General features: G+C 41.6%; 1 protein-coding gene across 3 annotated transcripts in view; it reads left to right on the top strand.

Annotated features, from left to right (window-relative positions):
* The window catches only part of SLC16A9 (solute carrier family 16 member 9), an 82,477-nt gene that overhangs the window by 30,436 nt on the left and 33,750 nt on the right, over window positions 1-18,291 (top strand). For all 3 annotated transcript variants that reach the window (XM_001926829.4, XM_005671011.3, XM_021072688.1), the window contains exon 2: window positions 8,543-8,774. In XM_001926829.4, the coding sequence (XP_001926864.1) occupies window positions 8,579-8,774 (196 nt within the window). In that variant the 5' untranslated portion in view covers window positions 8,543-8,578. The remainder of the gene's footprint in view (window positions 1-8,542; window positions 8,775-18,291) is intronic.

The raw sequence follows: 18,291 nt of genomic DNA, 5'->3' as shown, positions 1-18,291 counted from the left end.
GGTATAATTCTCTTCGGATTCATCCTATATGGGAGTCTCTGTACTTTGTGGGCTTAGGTGTCTTTCCTTTCCCAGGTTAGGGAAATTTCCAGCTATTATGATTTCAGATATTTTCTCAGACCCTTTCTCTCTCTCTGTTCTCCTTCTGGGACCCCCTATAATGCAAATAATAGTGCATTTTATGTCTCAGAAATCTCTTAAGGGCATTCCCATTGTGCCTCAGTGGAAATGAATCTGACTAGTATCCATGATCCCAGCCCCACTGGTTGCCAGGCCCTGCCTTGTGCAGTGGCAGTTGGTTGCTTGTTAGTGGGGTCTGATCACAGGCAGCTGACTGCAGAACCTAGGGGGCCCCAAGGCTAGTACTGGCTCACTGCTGGGCAGAGTCAGGGTCCCAAAGAGTCCAGGGATGATGCTTGCTCACTGGCAGGTGAAGCCAGGTCCTGGGTTAGTGGCAGGCAGAGCTGGTTCCTGGACTCTGGCCACAGAGCCAGAGATCCCAGAGCTCATTTCACATCATTGAGGTGAGGAGGAGGTGTTCCTGACATAGTTGGATATGGGGTCCAGTGTGTCCTTAAATTTGTGTTGGTCTGCTAGTGGGCAAGGCCAATGGCCAGATAGGGTAGGGTCTGGCCAGCTCTGAGCAGGCTTGGTCTGCAGGCCATAAGATTATGATTTTATTGCTTCTGGTACCTGCTTCCCGGTGAGTGAGGCTGGCCTAGAGGCTAGAGCAGGCTTCCTAGAGGGAAGGGCTGGTGCTCGCCCACTGGTGGGTGGCTGTAACTTGGCCCTCTGATGGGACAAAGACATGTTTAGGGGCATGTCTAGAGGTGACTGTGGGCTCAGGAAGTGTTTAGGGAGCCTCTCTGCTGATGGGTGGGGATGTGTCCTGCAGGCTTTTGGGTGGAACCAGATCTTGGCACTAATGAGCCAAGATGGAAGCCACTAGCATCAGTAGAATGTTCTTAAACATTTCTGCCATCAGTGTGTGTGTCCCCAGGGTCTGTCACAGCCTCCCTGCCCCGACCTCTCCAGGAGATTCTTCAAGACTAGCATGTAGGTCTGGCCCAGGTTCCTATCAAATTGCTGCTTTCGCACTGGGTCCCAGTGCATGTGAAATTTTGTATGTACCCTTTTAAGAGTGAAATCTCTATTACTCCCAGTCCTTTGGGGCTGCCAAAGTTAAGCCTTGCTAGCCTTCACAGCCAGATGCTCTGGGGGCTTGTTTCCTCAGTGCAGAACTCCTGGGCTTGGGAGCCTGATGTGGGGCTCAGAACTCTTATTCATAGGGGAGAACCTATGCAATAGAATTATTTTCCAGTCTAGTCGCTGACCTGGGGGTATGGGACTTAATTGTGTTACAAGTCTGCCCTTCTGCCTGTCTCACTATGGTCCCTTCTTTATGTTTTTAGTTGTAGAAGATCTTTTCTGGTAGGTTCCATTCTTTCTCATTGATGATTGTTCTGCAGATAGTTGTGGTTTGGGTGTGCTCATGAGAGGAGTTGAGCTCAGGGTCTTTCTCCACCATCTTGACTGCTCTATGCAATATATTTAAATTTTAAGTTAAAGATAAATACACTGAAATTATAAGTTAACATTGATTTTACGGTATTCTGTCAGACACTGTACCATGACAGTGTCACAGTTGCTCCTCAAATTGTCTTTCAAAATGTCTTCTAATTTTGAGTTTTATAAGCTGTCTTGTCATGCAGAGTCTGAATTCGTTAACACAGGTTACAAGATTTCAAATTCTTGAATATACTACAATGTATATGTTTCCTAGAAGCATATTTTTACACAGTTATATGAATTAAAGCCTAAACTTTAAATATACTCATGCAACATTGGTCCAGATAAAACAACATGTTCTGGTACTTACTAATCTTGCTATTTTTTTAGGGGGAAAAAAATCCACCACTTAGATAAAATGAATGGATTATTAATGCCAGGATTTATCACCTAAGGTGTGAAAGGAATTCTGTTTTGGGGCTATAAGCACAGGCTTCTTGAGGCACTTTCTTCTTATATTTCAATGGAGGGTGTGGCCTTTCTAATCTTGTTTTCCTCTGTGAGACTTAAGATCTGCCCTCTTCATTTTATACCAAACCTATCAGGACTGATTCCACACCCATGTTTTGTTTATGTTAATCATCTTGCCTGACCACTTTTTCATAAATCTCTACATTGTTCTTTCTTTTCCCCCTTCTTTTTATGGCTGTAACTGTGGCATTTGGGAAGTTCCCAGGCTAGGGATCAAATTGGAGCTACAGTTGTTGGCCTATGCCACAGCCACAGCAACACCAATTTTGAGCTTTGTTTGAAACCTACACTGTAGCTCATGGCAATGATGGATCCTTAACCCACTGAACAAGACCAGGATCGAACCTGCATCCTAATGGATACTAATTGGGTTCCTAACCTGCTGAGCCACAACAGTAACTCCTCTCCATTGTTCTTTAGAATCAGCCTGCCTTATGAGGCCTTCCTTTCCTGCTTCTGCCTTGCTTGCCTTCATTTTCCTCTGACTCCTAAACATTTAATATCCATCCACCTCTGTGGTGCTCTGTCTCCTAATGGAGTTACAAGCTTCTCCATGGCAAGGGCGATGCCTTACATTTCTAATTTCCCTTGGTACCTAGTGCAATATAATTTACATTGAAAGTGATCAAAAAACTTTTTTTTTTTTTTTTGTCTTTTTGCCATTTCTTGGGCCGCTCCTGCAGCATATGGAGGTTCCCAGGCTAGGAGTCCAATCGGAGCTGTAGCCACCAGCCTATGCCAGAGCCACAGCAATGTGGGATCCGAGCCGTGTCTGCAACCTACACCACAGCTCACGGCAACGCCGGATCCTTAACCCACTGAGCAAGGCCAGGGATCGAACCCCCAACCTCATGGTTCCTAGTCGGATTTGTTAACCACTGAGCCACAATGGGAACGCCTCCAAAAACTTTTTGAATGAAGATCCCTTTTTTTGTTTTTTGTTTTGGCTGTGCCCGTGGTCTGTGGAGCTTCCTGGGTCAGGGATCCAACCTGCGCCACAGCAGTAACCTGTCACTACAGTAACAACAACAGATCCATAACCTACTGCACCACCAAGGAACCCCCTGAATGAAGATCTCATTTTTAGAAAGCTTGCATATCTGTAAATATTAGGACAAATATGCTTAGTGGAAATTTTCAGTTAATTTAGGCTGCTGCTTCTTTTTTTTTTTTTTTTTTTCATTTTTGGTTGCCCCGTAGCATATTGAGTTCCTGGGCCTGGGATCAGATCTGAGCCACAGTTGTGACCCCAGCCAAAGCTGCAGCAGTGCCAGATCCTTAAGCCACTGTGTTGGGCTGCGGATCGAACTTGCATCCCAGCACTCTCAAGACTCCACTGATCCTGTTGTGCCACAGCGGAACTCCTAGAATTTTTATTTAAAAGAATGTGAGGGAAAATATTTTATAATTTTGGATCATAAGCTGTGAAGGAGGGTTAGTAAGTGAAGTTTTTGGAAATAGAAATATGGCATGGCTATGTTTCCTATATTTTGTGGCCATAGACTATACTCCTAAGCTTAATCTTTGGCCTAAATAGAATCAAGTAGGGTATGGACAGTTAAAATAATAAACTTGAAATTATGCATACTCACATGCTTATTCTGTTTCACTTAAAAGAAACAAATACCAGCTAACTTTATAAAATAATTTACTAGGTTAGCTCATAGAATGAAATGGAAGGCTGGAGAAACCAGGCTTGGGTATCCTTAGGAATCCAAGGTTGTAGGATCTGAGACTGGGTTTTTTTAATGCACTGCCCCTGGGATCAATAAACTCCAGATATTTTTCTTTTATTAGACCCTTTCAGGATCCTGGGAGAGAGGTCCTACTGGCCTTGCTTGAAGTAGGTTCTACTCTGTGGGTCAAAATCAAGGAACCGTGATGAGCAGCCCATCAACCATCTACCCATGAGGAAGACCCATGTGCCCCAAACGAAAATGGGTACTATTGCAAAAGTGAGAAAGTAAAGGCTAGTCTATTTGTGAAATCACCTTACAGAATATAGAATATCAGAGAAATAGCAGAACTATAGAGAGACCTCTAAGGGGTAGTGGAAATGGCAGGAGAAAGGTGTTGCCCTGACAGAAAACAAGAAATCACTAAGTGGTATTTTTCACCATGTTCTATTGAGACGACATATATCTCAAACAATGAGCCAGTTAAAAAGGTTAGAAGCTGTTAGCCAACTCTTTATAAAAACTCGTCTTTCTAGTCCATGTTGATGTATGTGGGAGCTTTGTATTTCAAAGTTTTTCTCTCCCAAATATTTACTGTGAGAAGTAGTTCTCTGGCTCCTGTCTGGCATGTTGAAATGTCACCCAAGGCAAGACAAAGCAAAACAAGGCAAGGCAAAGGTATTTGGTGTATGAAGCCATTTCTGTCTACTGCAGTTTGAAAACTGGCAAAGGCGATAACGTCTCACTCTTTTCCTCCCCTTCCTTGGCCCTGCAGAAAATACTGGCTTTGTTTGTGCTTGTGATGCTTTGCCTTGGTAAATGTGTACTTTTCCTGGAGTGCTGTAACTTGAAGGTTTATGTTAAGGACAATCTCTTATGCTTATGTTTTTACACAACCTCTTAGTCTCATGAGGTGTTTAGCTATTGCTATCATATATTATTTACTTCAGGGAATTAAAACTCTCTTTCCTTTAAAAGATATTCTGAATGGGAATTCCAAAGTACTACTAAATTGTCAGTAGGAGGAACAGAATTAGGTTATTTACTTTTACAGTGGGGTAGGTACTAGAGGGAGGAAACTTCTGATGAAGGGGTATATCTGATGACTTCAAAACATGTTAATAATTGGAAGTGGGGAGTATTCTGACTGCTGACACAATCAGGTGGTCTGAGAGAAGTGGATTTTAGACTCTGCAGTTTTGTACACAAACTGTAACATCTTTCAGTTTTCAGTTATGACATATCAAAAGTTAATTTGTACAGAAGCCTGTGGCAGGTAGTGACGTGATTTTTGCCCAGTGCTGTGAATGTCAGTGTAAAGAAATTCAATGAAGCCAGGTAAATTAATGGGTGTAACTAGGACTCTCTTAAGCAAGCCAAGTGCCTAATTATAGATGTGCATGAATGGATGAATGATATTCCTACTGTCTAGTTATTATCTGATGAAATCACAGCCAAGAGGATGGTTTGGCAAAGCTTCAGGCATAGAAGACTCGGCTGAACCTGCCTGTAAACCTGGCATGGTGAAGAGAGATGCGAGGTGAAGATTGAGTGGGAGGCCCTGTTGGGAGCAGGAAGTTCAGGCCTTGGGTCTCCAAATCTATTGCCATGTAAAATGTCTCAAAACTTAGAAACAATGTTTTCAAAATTTTTTTCCAATATCACTTTGACACCAAAACCTAGTCAAAATTAAAAGCAATATTAGATCTTAGTTCCTGCTGTGGCACAGCGAGTTAAGATCTGACGTTGTCTCTGTAGTGGCATGGCTTTGATCCCTGGCCTGGCACAGTAGGTTAAAGGGTCCAGTGTTGCTGCAGCTATGGCATAGGTTGCAGCTGTAGCTCAGATTCAGTCTCTGGCCCAGGAACTTCCATATGCCATGGGTGACCCCACCAAAATAGATTTCACTAATGAATTTAAACCTCATCCCACAAAGACTGACATAATCAAAATAGTACCATGTTCTAAGGAAGATTTAGTCCACTGATTTAATGATGACTCAAATATGGATTTTATTACATTAAAAATTAAAAGGAGAAAATCAGTATCATCTCCCTATGCACTGGAAATGCATTTGAGAAAAACATAATAAATATTCATTATAATAACACTCAAAAGTAAAAACTTTTCCCCCTAACTCTTTGAAATATATCTAAGTCTCAGAGGCAGTACCTTGGCACTTGAAGGCATTCCCATTAAAGTTAGGAACTAAACAAAGAGGGATACTTTTATTATTTAACATTATTCTGGATGACTTGTTTCATGCAAAGACAAAATAAAGAAATTAGAAGCATAAAAATCCAAATAAGGGAGTAAAACTATTCACTCTTTGTAGTTGTGTAACTGTGTTTTACTATGTATTGTATATATCCAAGTGAGTCATCCAAAAACCTACTGCAATCAACAGGTTTTATAGCAAGGTAGTGGAATCCAAATTAACATACAGGTATCAATAGCTTTTACATGTACTAAAAGAAGACAAATCAAAGAAATAAACTCAATTATAATATTAGCAAAAAGGATAAGATATCTAAGAATAAAAATGTTGGGAAAATCTTTAAACTCTAAGAAAATAAAGGTAGACTTGAACAAATGGAAAAATATGAAATGGAAGATAGAAAAATGCAGCATCATAAAAGAAGTATTTTTCCTAAATCAACTTCTAATTTAACTCAGTGCTAATGAAAACACCATGAGGTTTCATTTGTTTTTTGTTTTCTTTTTTGGCTGCCCTTTGGCCTATGGAGTTCCTGGGCCAGAGAACCAAGCTGCAGTTGCAACCTATGCCACAGCTCTAGCAAGGCCAGCTCAGCTCACTGTACAAACCTGGGGATAGAACCGGAGTACCTGCCACTGCAGACACACCATAGATCCCAATGCACCACAGTGGGAACTCCTCAGATTTCTTTTAGAACCAAACAGACTGATTCTGAAGTTCATAGAAAAAAGTAAACAAGAAGAGCCAGGAAAAATATTGAAAAGTTGTACAATGATGGAGAGAGAGAGAGGAAACTCTTCTCACTGGAACTTAAAATATATTAAAAAGACTTAAAAAAAAAAAAAAAACCCTTAGTAGTTAAATTAATGTGGTAATGGTGAATGAATAGACGGATCAGTGGAACAGAAAAGAAAATCAAACGCATGTACTCGAGAATTAGATAGGAATTACAAATGGTTTTCCACCTATGAAATGACACACATCATTCAGAAAATGCTGAGAAATGCAAGTTAAAACTATGAGGCGCTGTTTTAAAGCCAACAGATTGGCAAAAATCTAGAAGTTTCACAGCACAGCCACTGTTGCTGGGGGTCATATAATTCATCCCCTAAAGTTAATTTGCTAATACTAAATATAGTATTCATTAATGTACATTTGTAATTGACTCAGAAATTCCCGACATATACATATATGCAGAAAGATATATGTGTATGAAAGGTCATTCACTGCAGTGTTGTTTTTCATTAGAAAGCCAAAGGGACTGGTTTAAGAATTAAGAATTACTGGAACACAATGTAGCAGAAAGAAAGGAATGAGGAAGGTTACTATGCATTGATGTGAAAGATCTTCAAGGTATTTGTCAAGTGAATACAAAAAGCAAGACACATACGAGTGTATGTTACATGCTCTGTTTTTGTGTAAAAAATTAAGAGAAGTCTTCATTTGAGTTGGCTTAATGTATTCATAAATTAATTCTAGGCGTTCCTGTCGTGGTGCAGTGGTTAACGGATCCGACTAGCATCCATGAAGTTGCGGGGTTCGATCCCTGGCCTCTATCAGTGGGTTAAGGATCCAGCGTTGCCATGAGCTGTGGTGTAGGTCGCAGACACGACTCCGATCCCGAGTTGCTGTGGCTGTGGTGTAGGCTGGTGGCTATAGCTCTGATTAGACCCCTAGACTGGGAACCTCCATATGCCGTGGGTGTGGTCCTAAAAAGACAAAAAAAAAAAAAAAGAAAAAAGAAAAAAGAAATCCCTGTCCTTAGCCCAACATGCTTACCTCTCCTGCTGCTGTCTGTTCTCTTCCTTAGAAAGAGAGCACTTTTAATAAACCTCTTGCTTCCTGGGGAACTTAATGTATGACAAGAAACCACCCAACTTATGAGTGGGGGTGAGACCTGGGGAATGGGGGGCAAGTCCTAGAAAGAGATTTTTTACTCTGTGCCTTTTTATAATTAAAAAAAATTTTTTTTGGAAATGTGGATATATTACTTATTCAAGTCATAAATTTTATTTTATTTATTAATTATTATTATTATTTTTTGTCTTTTTGCCATTTCTTGGGCTGCTCCCGCGGCATATGGAGGTTCCCAGGCTAGGGGTCGAATCGGAGCTGTAGCTGCCAGCCTATACCACAGCCACAGCAATGTGGGATCCAAGCTGCATCTGCAATCTACACCATAGCTCATGGCAACGCATGATCCTTAACCCATTGAGCAAGGCCAGGGATCCAGCCCGAAACCTCATGGTTCCTAGTCAGATTCATTAACCACTGAGCCATGATGGGAACTCCCTCAAGTCATAAATTTTAAAGTTAACTTGATATGTCTGTGATCTTTTATCCTTTTCTTTGTATATTTATGGAGAACTTTTTCAATGTTTGAATTTAGGAGGAGGTATTTTTAATCTAAAATACTGTGCCTTGAAGTTCCCTGGTGGCCCAGCCAGGTTAAGGATCCTGCATTGTCACTGTAGCAACTCAGGTCACTGCCGTAGAGAGGGTTCAATTCCTGGCCTGGGAATTTCTGTGTTCTGTAGCCTCTACCAAAAAAATACCATGCCTCCCTACTCTCTAAATATGCTTTTCTTTTCTTTTTGTTTTTGCTTAGGACCTCCAAAGGAACACTTGCTGATCTCACATTACGATGGAATATAAAAAGTCCCCTGATGGAGGCTGGGGCTGGGTAATTGTGTTTGTCTCCTTCTGTACTCAGTTTTTGTGCTATGGATCTCCGTTAGCTGTTGGCGTCTTATACGTAGAATGGCTGGACGCCTTTGGTGAAGGGAAAGGAAAAACAGCCTGGGTCGGATCCCTTGCAAGTGGAGTTGGCTTGCTTGCAAGTAAGTGGATAAATTTCTTCTCTTCATTCCTTAGGCATTTATGTTTGCTGCATCATTAATATTGTGCAAGACATAGGAGGCTCTTTGTTTTCAAAAGTATAACCCAGAGTGCTGCCTTCACTGAGGTTATCAACGGTTCTCTCACTGTAAGAAATCTGTGTGAGGGAGTTCCCGTCGTGGCGCAGCGGTTAACGAATCCGACTAGGAACCATGAGGTTGCGGGTTTGGTCCCTGCCCTTGCTCAGTGGGTTAAGGATCCGGCATTGCCGTGAGCTGTGGTGTAGGTTGCAGACGCGGCTCAGATCCCGCGTTGCTGTGGCTCTGGCGTAAGCCGGTGGCTGCAGCTCCGATTCGACCCCTAGCCTGGGAACCTCCATATGCCGCGGGAGCGGCCCAAGAAATAGCAAACAACAGCAACAACAATAACAACAACAACAAAAAAAAAAAAAGAAAAGAAAAGAAAAGAAATCTGTGTGAAAATACAGGAATTCCAGGGGATATTCAATCATTCATCCATTCGTTTCTTTATTCATGTATTTGCTGTTTATTTACTTTGTGCCAGGCAGTATGATGAATGCTGGGTATGAAAGGCTGAACAGTAACCACACCATTTCTGCCTTTAAGAGGCTCACAGTCTAGTGAGACACACATATGTTATGAGTAAGAAAGATACAGGGGCAGGGCAGTGATCCAGATAAGTCCAATGAGTATTGGTGATCAAAGGACCAAATGTTCAGCATCCCTGGGAACAGTTCCTCTGTGATTCATGATTACTCCTCTCTGATTCAGACATACCTTGATCAAATGGTATGTCCGACATTTATGTCACCTTCGTAAGAAAAATTTGATACAGCAAAGGGTAGTCCCATCTCACGGTGATAATGCCATTAAGGATTTAAATACAGTGTAAGATGCACATGATGTGTTATGTGACTTTCATATAATGTCTCCAGAAGTAATATTCTTGATACACATTTATCAAGTATGGTACAATCGTGATTCTTATTGTCAGAGAACGCAGTAGAGGGGCTTTTTTTTAAGGGTTAAAATCACATGAACTTCAGTTTCTGGAGGTATTGTTTAAACGCTGAAGTAATATTTAGTGATCATAAGTCTAACTTACTTGGAACTAGTTAAGAACAGACCTGCTAAGGAGTTTCCTGGTGAACTAGTAGTTAAGGATTTGGCATTGTCACTGTTGTGGCTCAGATTTGATCCCCGGCCTGGGAACTTCTACATGCCTTGCTTATAGCCAAAAAAACCCCCCAAAATACAACCAAAAAACTGAGTACTAAGACATAGCCCTGGAGTTTCTTCCTGCACTGTGAACTTGACATGATTTGTTGAGCAAATCATAGTCTGTATTTTTATGGAGGAAAAAAGGACATTGAATGTGGTGCTTTATAAGGTATTTTTCAGATCTAACATGATATCCAAGTGAAATGCTTTGGCCATTCCTTCTTTTGAAACTGTTATCTTTCCTGATCACTAAAAGGGACTTTTTAAAAAACAAAACAAAACAAAACAAAACTGGTTGCTTCCAATTGATGTATTACCTTGTTAAATTAAAAAGAAGACTTGAAAAACAATGCTGGATCATCTGGTCGTGTCAGATAAGATAACCAAACATAACTAAACAAATGAATTATAAGTTCAAGAAAAACAGGAAATGTTTGCCAAGATTTGTTTGGAAGAGTTTTCAAAATGTGGATTGTTTGTAAAGCTGTCAGTGTACAAGTGGATGATGGTTGATAGGTTTGAGAGTATAAATTTTTAGAAAATTATCTGGTGAGAAGAGAATTTTTTTTTTTTTTTTTGGCCATGGTCTTAGCATGCGGAAGTTCCTGGCTAGGGATTGAACCCATGCCACAGCAGTGACAATGCCAGATCCTTAACCTGCTGAACCACAAGGGAACTCCCAAGAAGAGAGGAGAATTTTTTTAAAAGATCTTTAAAAATTATAGTTGATTTACAATGTTCTGTCAATTTTTGCTGTAAAGTGATCCAGTCATACATATGTATATTTGTGTGTATATATATATATATAGTGTATATACATAAATATATATATACACACACATTCTTTTTCTCACCTTATCCTCCATCATGTTCCATCACAGTTGACTAGATAAAGTTCCCTGTGCTATACAGCAGGATCTCATTGCTAATCCTCTCCAAATGCAATAGTTTGCATCTACCAACCCCAAACGCCCAGTATCTCCTTCCCCCTCCCCCTTGGCAACTACAGGTCTGTTCTCCATGTCCTTGAGTTTGTTTCTTTTCTGTAGTTAGGTTCATTTGTGCTATATATTAGATTCCAGATATGAGATATCATATGGTATCTGTCTTTCTCTTTCTGACTTACTTTACTTAGTATGAGAGTCTCTAGTTCCATCCATGTTGCTGCAAATGGCATTATTTTGTCTTTTTTATGACTGAATAGTATTCTGTTGTGTATATATACATCTTCTTAGTCTTCTTTCGATGGACATTTAAGTTCTTTCTATGTCTTGGATATTGCGAATATTGCTGCAATGAACATAGGGGTGCATGTTTTCTTTTTCAATGAACATTTTGTCTGGATATATGCCCAGGAATGGGATTTTTGGATCGTATGGTATTTCTATATTTAGTTTTCTGAGGTACCTCCATACTGTTTTCCATAGTGGTTGTACCAATTTACATTCCCATCAACAGTGTAGGAGGGTACCCTTTTCTCCACAGCTCTCCAGCATTTGTTGATTTGTTAATGATAGCCATTCTGACTGATGTGAGGTGGTACCTCATTTTTGATGACTTTAAAAGTCATCATTTCTATAAGCAAATACAAAGTTAAACAGAAGTGCAATTACCTTTCATTTCAAAGGGTAATTGAAATGCTAACCTCCATTAGCACATACCTGGAAAATAAAGCTCTTTGTGGCATCTGTCCAGGTAGGACTTGAGGGTTCAGTAAAGCTGAGATTTTCTTAGAGATGGGTTGAGCATTCGTGGTTAGAGCTGAGGCTGGCACTCTGAAAACTGAGCTGCAGCTCTTCTCTTTCTCTAAGTCCCTAGGTGGACAACCAGTTTGTCTCAGGGGCCACAAGCAGTCCCCTTCACTTCTAGACAGGGCCAGCTGCATAATTTGCAAGCCCAAGTGCAAAATGAAAATGCAGGGTATCCTGTTAAAAGAATTAAGAATTTCAGAGTTCCTGTTGTGGCTCAGTGGGTTAAGAACCTGACATGGTGTCTGTGAGGATATAGATTTGATCCCTGGCCTCACTCAGTGGGTTAAAGATCTGGTGTTACTGTGGCCGTGGTAATAGGCTGGCGGCTGCAGCTCTGATTTGACCCCTAGCCCAGGAACTTCCATAAGCCACAGGTTCAGTTGTTAAAAGGAAAAAAATTAAGAATTAAGAGTATCAGCATCAGTGGAGCAGCAGTCCAAGTGCATGGCCCTTCTCAGAGCTGAGCCCTGAGTAACTGCGCTGGTCATGTGCCCATGAGTAAGCCCTTCTTTTCAGGCTGGAGAGCGCATCCCAACCAAAGTCAGAGAGAACGTTGGGCTGAAGTCAGAGCTTATCCAAGTCCGGTGTCTCCTGCCATGTAGCTGAAGGAGCCCGTACAAGTCACTTATCTTCAGTGTCTTCAGCTAGATGAGGAGACACTTGGACCAGCTTATCAAAGGTTTTGAAGCTAAGCAAAGAATATGGAGACCAAAGGGTCCTAGAACAAGGAAGCCATGAGAAAAAATGATGGCTGGAGACCTACTGCTTATGAGTGTCTGTGTGTGTGCATTTTAGTGTCTACTGAACAGATGTGATGTTGGCCTTCCTTGGCTCTTCTTTTAAAAGTTTTTTTATTATAGTTGATTTATAGTGTTCTGTCAATTCTCCTTTGGCTCTTTATAGTGTAAATTAAGGGACCAATCCTGAAAGCTGTGGTAACACAGTGTTCGCAAGAAGTGTCTATAGTGTGTCAGCCATATTCTTCTGCCTTGTTGATAATTTAGTTCTGAATAGAAAGAACAGATCAGTACTACCTTGGAAATAGGAAAAGGAGATCTCATGATGGTTATCAGTGACTCTTAACCAAGGAGATCATTAGAATCATCTATAGAAAAAGTTTCAGTGCATAAATGCCTGGATTTGTCCCTCAGACATTCTGATTCAGTTAGTCTATAATGAGACCTATCTACGTGAATTTTTTTTTTTTTTTTTTTTTGTCTTTTTGCTATTTCTTTGGGCCACTCCCGCAGCATATGGAGGTTCCCAGGCTAGGGGTCGAATCGGAGCTGTAGCCACTGGCAACACGGGATCCAAGCCACGTCTGCGACCTACACCACAGCTCACGGCAACGCCGGATCGTTAACCCACTGAGCAAGGGCAGGGACCGAACCCGCAACCTCATGGTTCCTAGTCGGATTCGTTAACCACTGCGCCACAACGGGAACTCCTACGTGAATTTTTTTTAAGCCTCCAAAGTGATTTTCATTTGGGAACCACTGCTAGCTTAAGCCCTCTCTACTTAGATTTCAACCTCGCACTTTTTGATAATTCTCCAATGTACAATTAGCTTTGACTCATTTTAATCTTTTCTTTTTTGGCTGCCTCATGGCATAAGGAGTTCCTGGGCCAAGGATCAGATCCAAGCCCCAGTTGTTACTTACACCACACTTACATCCTTAATCCACTGTGCCAGGCCAGGGATTAATCCGGTGTCCTGGCGCTGCCAAGACACTGCCGATTCTGTTGTGCCACAGTGGGAACTCCTGGCTTCAACTTCTTTTTAAAAGAAACTATAGGTTTCTGTTGGAATGTATCACTGCTTATTCCATGTAAATTATGACAAATAAGTTGTATCCAGTAGTGCCAGTTAATGGTGAAAAAACACAAGAATGGACATATTTGCATCATTTCTGGTAAAAATTAATTTAAATATATTTATATGTATGATTATATTTATATATATATATTTTTTTTTTTTTTTTGTAAATGGCTGCTCCCATAGCAGATGGAAGTTCCTGGGCCAGGGACTGAATCTGAGCTGCAGCTGTAACCTACACAGCAGCTGTGGCAACACTGGGTCCTTTAACCCACTGCGCCAGGGCAAGATCAAATCCACACCTCAGCAGCAACCTGAGCCCCTGCAGTTGGATTCTTAACCCACTGGGCCACAGCAGGAATTCCTGTTTGTTCATCTTTAAATTGGAGATAATAAAGGTACCTACCTTATGTGATTATTATGTAGAATAATTGAAATGGTGCTTGGTATATGGTAGGAACTCAACCAATATTAGTTATTGGAGAACAAGCATAACCCACCAATAAAATTATTCTCCCAGGCAATTCCAGCCAAACTGTAGAACCTGCAAGAGAAAGAGACTTTGTCATGAAAGACAGAGACATTTCTATGAAAATAAGCAGGAGGGAGAGCTGCAACTCTGTCAAGATTGTACCCATGCATCGGGAATTTAAAGGCCCACACTTTGTCTTTAGCAAAGCTAGGTTTTGGCAGTAGCTCAGAATACCATATTGAAACTGTGGAAAGACATACAGTTCTTAACTTTACACTCTCTATAATCTCCATTCCTTCTCTTTGAAACTTGAGTAATTGAGAAAACGCTAAGAAGTAGACCTCTCATCTGAATTGTCTTTTCCAGGCGATCCTGGATGAAGAAAGCTGAGTATCAAGGATTCTGCCTCTTTGGGCTATACACCATCATTAACTACTTGCAGAGAGCCTCCTCTCCTCTAGGTTGGGGCAGTCAAGATTAAAGACATCATTTGAGCTGCAAGGGATTTGTAGCCTTAAGGGAGAGACAGGAAACAACAGAGTAGTGGTACTTTGAGACTTTACCACAAATACCAAGAATAGCAAGAATGGAGTTTTATAGAGTTAGGCTGTGAAGTGGGCCAAATAGGAGGGCTGTCTGTGCAAGGTGAATGGGCAAGGAGAGGGCAGTCCACTGAAAGTCGCTGTATGCAAAGTCTGGGCTGCTGGTGATACGTTAGAGTAAATTTGGCTGGAGAAGGAAGGATCGTGTTGGAATTGTGTTGGTAGTCAGTGTCAGCTTGGCGAGGCTACTTTCCGGAGTTATTCAAACATGAATGGAGGTGTTGCTGTGAAAATACTTTGTTGATATGTTCCAAGTCCATAATCAGTTGACTTTAAGTAAGCGAGATTATTCTAAATAATCTAGGTAGATCTGATCCAACTTATTGAAAAGCTTTAGGAGCAGAAAGGAGCTTTTTTAGAAGAAGAAATTCTGCCTTCGGGCTGTGCCAGAGAATTCTCACCTGACCTTCCTTGGTGGCCTATCCTGTGGATGTGTATTTGCCTAGCTAGGCCCCACAACCACATAAGCCCATTCCTTGTAATAAATCTGTTAATGTATGTTTTCTTCTGGTTCTGTTTCTCTGGTTGAAACTTGAAGGATACAGAAGGAATGGGAGGTAACAGAACTAGAGAGTGATCATGGCCTTGCATTGTTTTAAGTTGAGAGGACACTCTTTGGTAGATGTCTTTCTTCAAATTCAAGAAGAAGGGCTAGGAGTTCCCGTCGTGGCTCAGTGGTTAATGAATCCAACTAGGAACCATGAGGTTGCGGTTTCGATCCCTGGCCTTGCTCAGTGGGTTAAGGATCCAGCTGTGAGCTGTGCTGTAGGTCGCAGACACGGCTCAGATCTGGCGTTGCTGTGGCTCTGGTGTAGGCTGGTGGCTGCAGCTCTGATTGGAGCTCTAGCCTGGGAACTTCCATATGCCGTGGGGGCGGATCTAGAACATGCAAAAAGACAAACAAAAAAAAAAAAAAAAGAAGAAGAAGAAGAAGGGGTAGGGCCATTTTTCAGACAATAGAATTGCTGGTACAGCAGGGAGATCTTTTGCTCTGTAGTTGTGTACTCGAAATAGATTTAATAGTCCCCTCTAATGAGTCAGTACCTCTACTTCCAAGTTAAGATAGTGAGTCAGTACAGCCACAGGCTTGCTGCATGAGTTGTTTTTTTTTTTTTTTTTTTTTGTCTTTTGTCTTTTTGTCTTTTTTGTTGTTGTTGCTATTTCTTGGGCCGCTCCCGCGGCATATGGAGGTTCCCAGGCTAGGGGTTGAATCGGAACTGTAGCCACCGGCCTACGCCAGAGCCACAGCAACACGGGATCCGAGCCGCGTCTGCAACCTACACCACAGCTCACGGCAACGCCGGATCGTTAACCCACTGAGCATAGGGCAGGGATCGAACCCACAACCTCATGGTTCCTAGTCGGATTCGTTAACCACTGCACCACGACGGGAACTCCAGCTGCATGAGTTTTGATGTTGGCAGAGCTGGGCTTGAGCATATCTGTACAGTTTTACCCCCAAACCCTGTTTCTGCCTCCTATAAGGATTCTGTTACCTGGGCCAATTCCCAGTGTGCGAGGCAGGTCTAGGGTTGGTGTGAGTAATGACAGGTTTTGCTGACTTGAAGAAGGCAGATATACATAATACCACAAACCAACCGACAAGCAAGGTGATACTTGAGAGCAGGGATTTGAGTGGGTGTGACTCCTTATTGGCTTTCTCTTCCCCAGGAAGATGAACTTAAAATTCCTGCTCTCAGTGGGAGTAATGAGTGAGAAACCTGGAGGTTTGTTGGGCTCCTTGCCTTGTGAGTGGAGGGGTAGGACTCATGGGCCCACTCCCTCTGCATGTAAGCGTTTTTTTGCAGGGGCTGCAAGCACACAACCTGGTTACTGCAATAATTTATTTCTCAGTGCACTATCAGCCTACTTCTGGCAGCAGGCTGGCCATCCTACTGCTTTGGGGACTCTTTGAAACTTTTTGGAGAGAGAGAAGGGCATGGAAGTTGATGTATTTCCCAAAGGGAATACTTTCTTTCGTAAACTGGCTTATAAAAATTAAACATTGGGGAGTTCCCTTAGTGGCACAGCAGAAATGAATCTGACTAGGAAACATGAGGTTGCGTGTTTGATCCCTGGACTTGCTCAGTGGGTTAAAGATCTGGCATTGCCGTGAGCTGTCGTGTAGGTTGCAGATGCGGCTCAGATCCCGCGTTGCTGTGGCTCTGGCGTAGGCTGGTGGCTACAGCTCCATTTAGACCCCTAGCCTGGGAACCTCCATATGCTGAGGTTGCGGCGCTAAAAAGACAAAAAGACAAAAAGAAATACTATACATTGGAAAAACCACATTATGATACTATTCCCTCCACTTAGAATGTATTTTCATCCCTTTGGTCAATATAACCACTCTTTACAGCCCAGTTCAAGAATCATGGTGACTGCCCTTCTCTGAAATCAACCAAACTCATGATCTAAACCTTGCTTTTGGTGCTTGTTACTCTCGGCCTTAGATTTTAATATGTGTTTGTTTTGCCTTTTGGTTTAGATCCTGGACTGTGTGTGTTCTCTGTGTCCTCTTCTATGGTGATGTGAGATTCCAGTGCTGTGTGGTCTAGTGCAGTAGACACTAGCCATGTGTAGTTATCAGACGCTTGAAATATGGCTGGTTCAAGATGAAATGTGCTATAACAAATACACACTGGATCTCAGAAATTTAGTACAAAACAAAGGCATGTAAAATATCTCTTTAATGATATTGAAATGTCAAAATGATATTGTTTCTGATATATTTGGTTAGATAAAATGTATTATTGAAGTTAATTTACCTCTTCTTTTTCTTTTTTTCTTTCTTTTTCTTTTTTTTTTTTTTTTGGCTTTTTAGGGTTGCACCTGTGGCATATGGCGATTCCCAGGCTAGGGGTCTAATCAGAGCTACAGCTGCTGGCCTACGCCATCTCGGGATTTGAGCCGAGTCTGAAACGTACACCATAGCTCACAACAACACCAGATCCTTAACCCACTGAGGGAGGCCAGGGATCAAACCCGCAACCTCATGGTTCCTAGTCGGGTTCGTTTCCACTGTGCCACGATGGGAACTCTTCTCATTTTTCTGTTGTAGCTACTGGAAAGTTTAAAATTCCATGTGTGGCTCCTTACCTGTCCATTTTGCAGCAGTGCTGCTTGAGCAGATGCTTGGGTAAATAGTGAAGGAATGACAGTGGTCGGATATTTATTTTTTTGTTTGATTAATGCAGACCTAAATTTATGTCCTTAGCAAACTTTTAAATTTTAAGAAATGTCTTCTTGCTTCATGCTACTTTCAACAGCGAGCAAAAATTTACCTGTCTCTTCCCTCATTTCCCTGAAGAGCTAGAGGAAACAATTTCATTACTTACCTGTAGCTCATTCTGACTTTCTTAGAACAACTCATCCTTCTCATTTTCTTGATCATAACCGAACCCTTTTTGGCTAGTTTTCAGTTTAATTTCCCTCATTTTTATTCCCCTCATTGGCTGAGCATTACATTCATCAGTCTGATTTGCAGATGACTATTAACAAATTATTTTATATTTTTGTTTCATTTAGTATTTAAGAGCTTGTAGGGTGAGTTCCTGTCAGTGGCTCAGCAGAAACGAATCCGACTAGTTATCCATGAGGATGTGGGTTTGATCCCTGGCCTCCCTCAGTGGGTTAAGGA

The sequence above is a fragment of the Sus scrofa genome, chromosome 14 (assembly GCF_000003025.6).
Source record: "Sus scrofa isolate TJ Tabasco breed Duroc chromosome 14, Sscrofa11.1, whole genome shotgun sequence".
Lineage (NCBI taxonomy): Eukaryota > Metazoa > Chordata > Mammalia > Artiodactyla > Suidae > Sus > Sus scrofa.
Note: the sequence above shows the minus strand (reverse complement) of the source record. Positions and strands in the feature narration are given on the sequence as shown.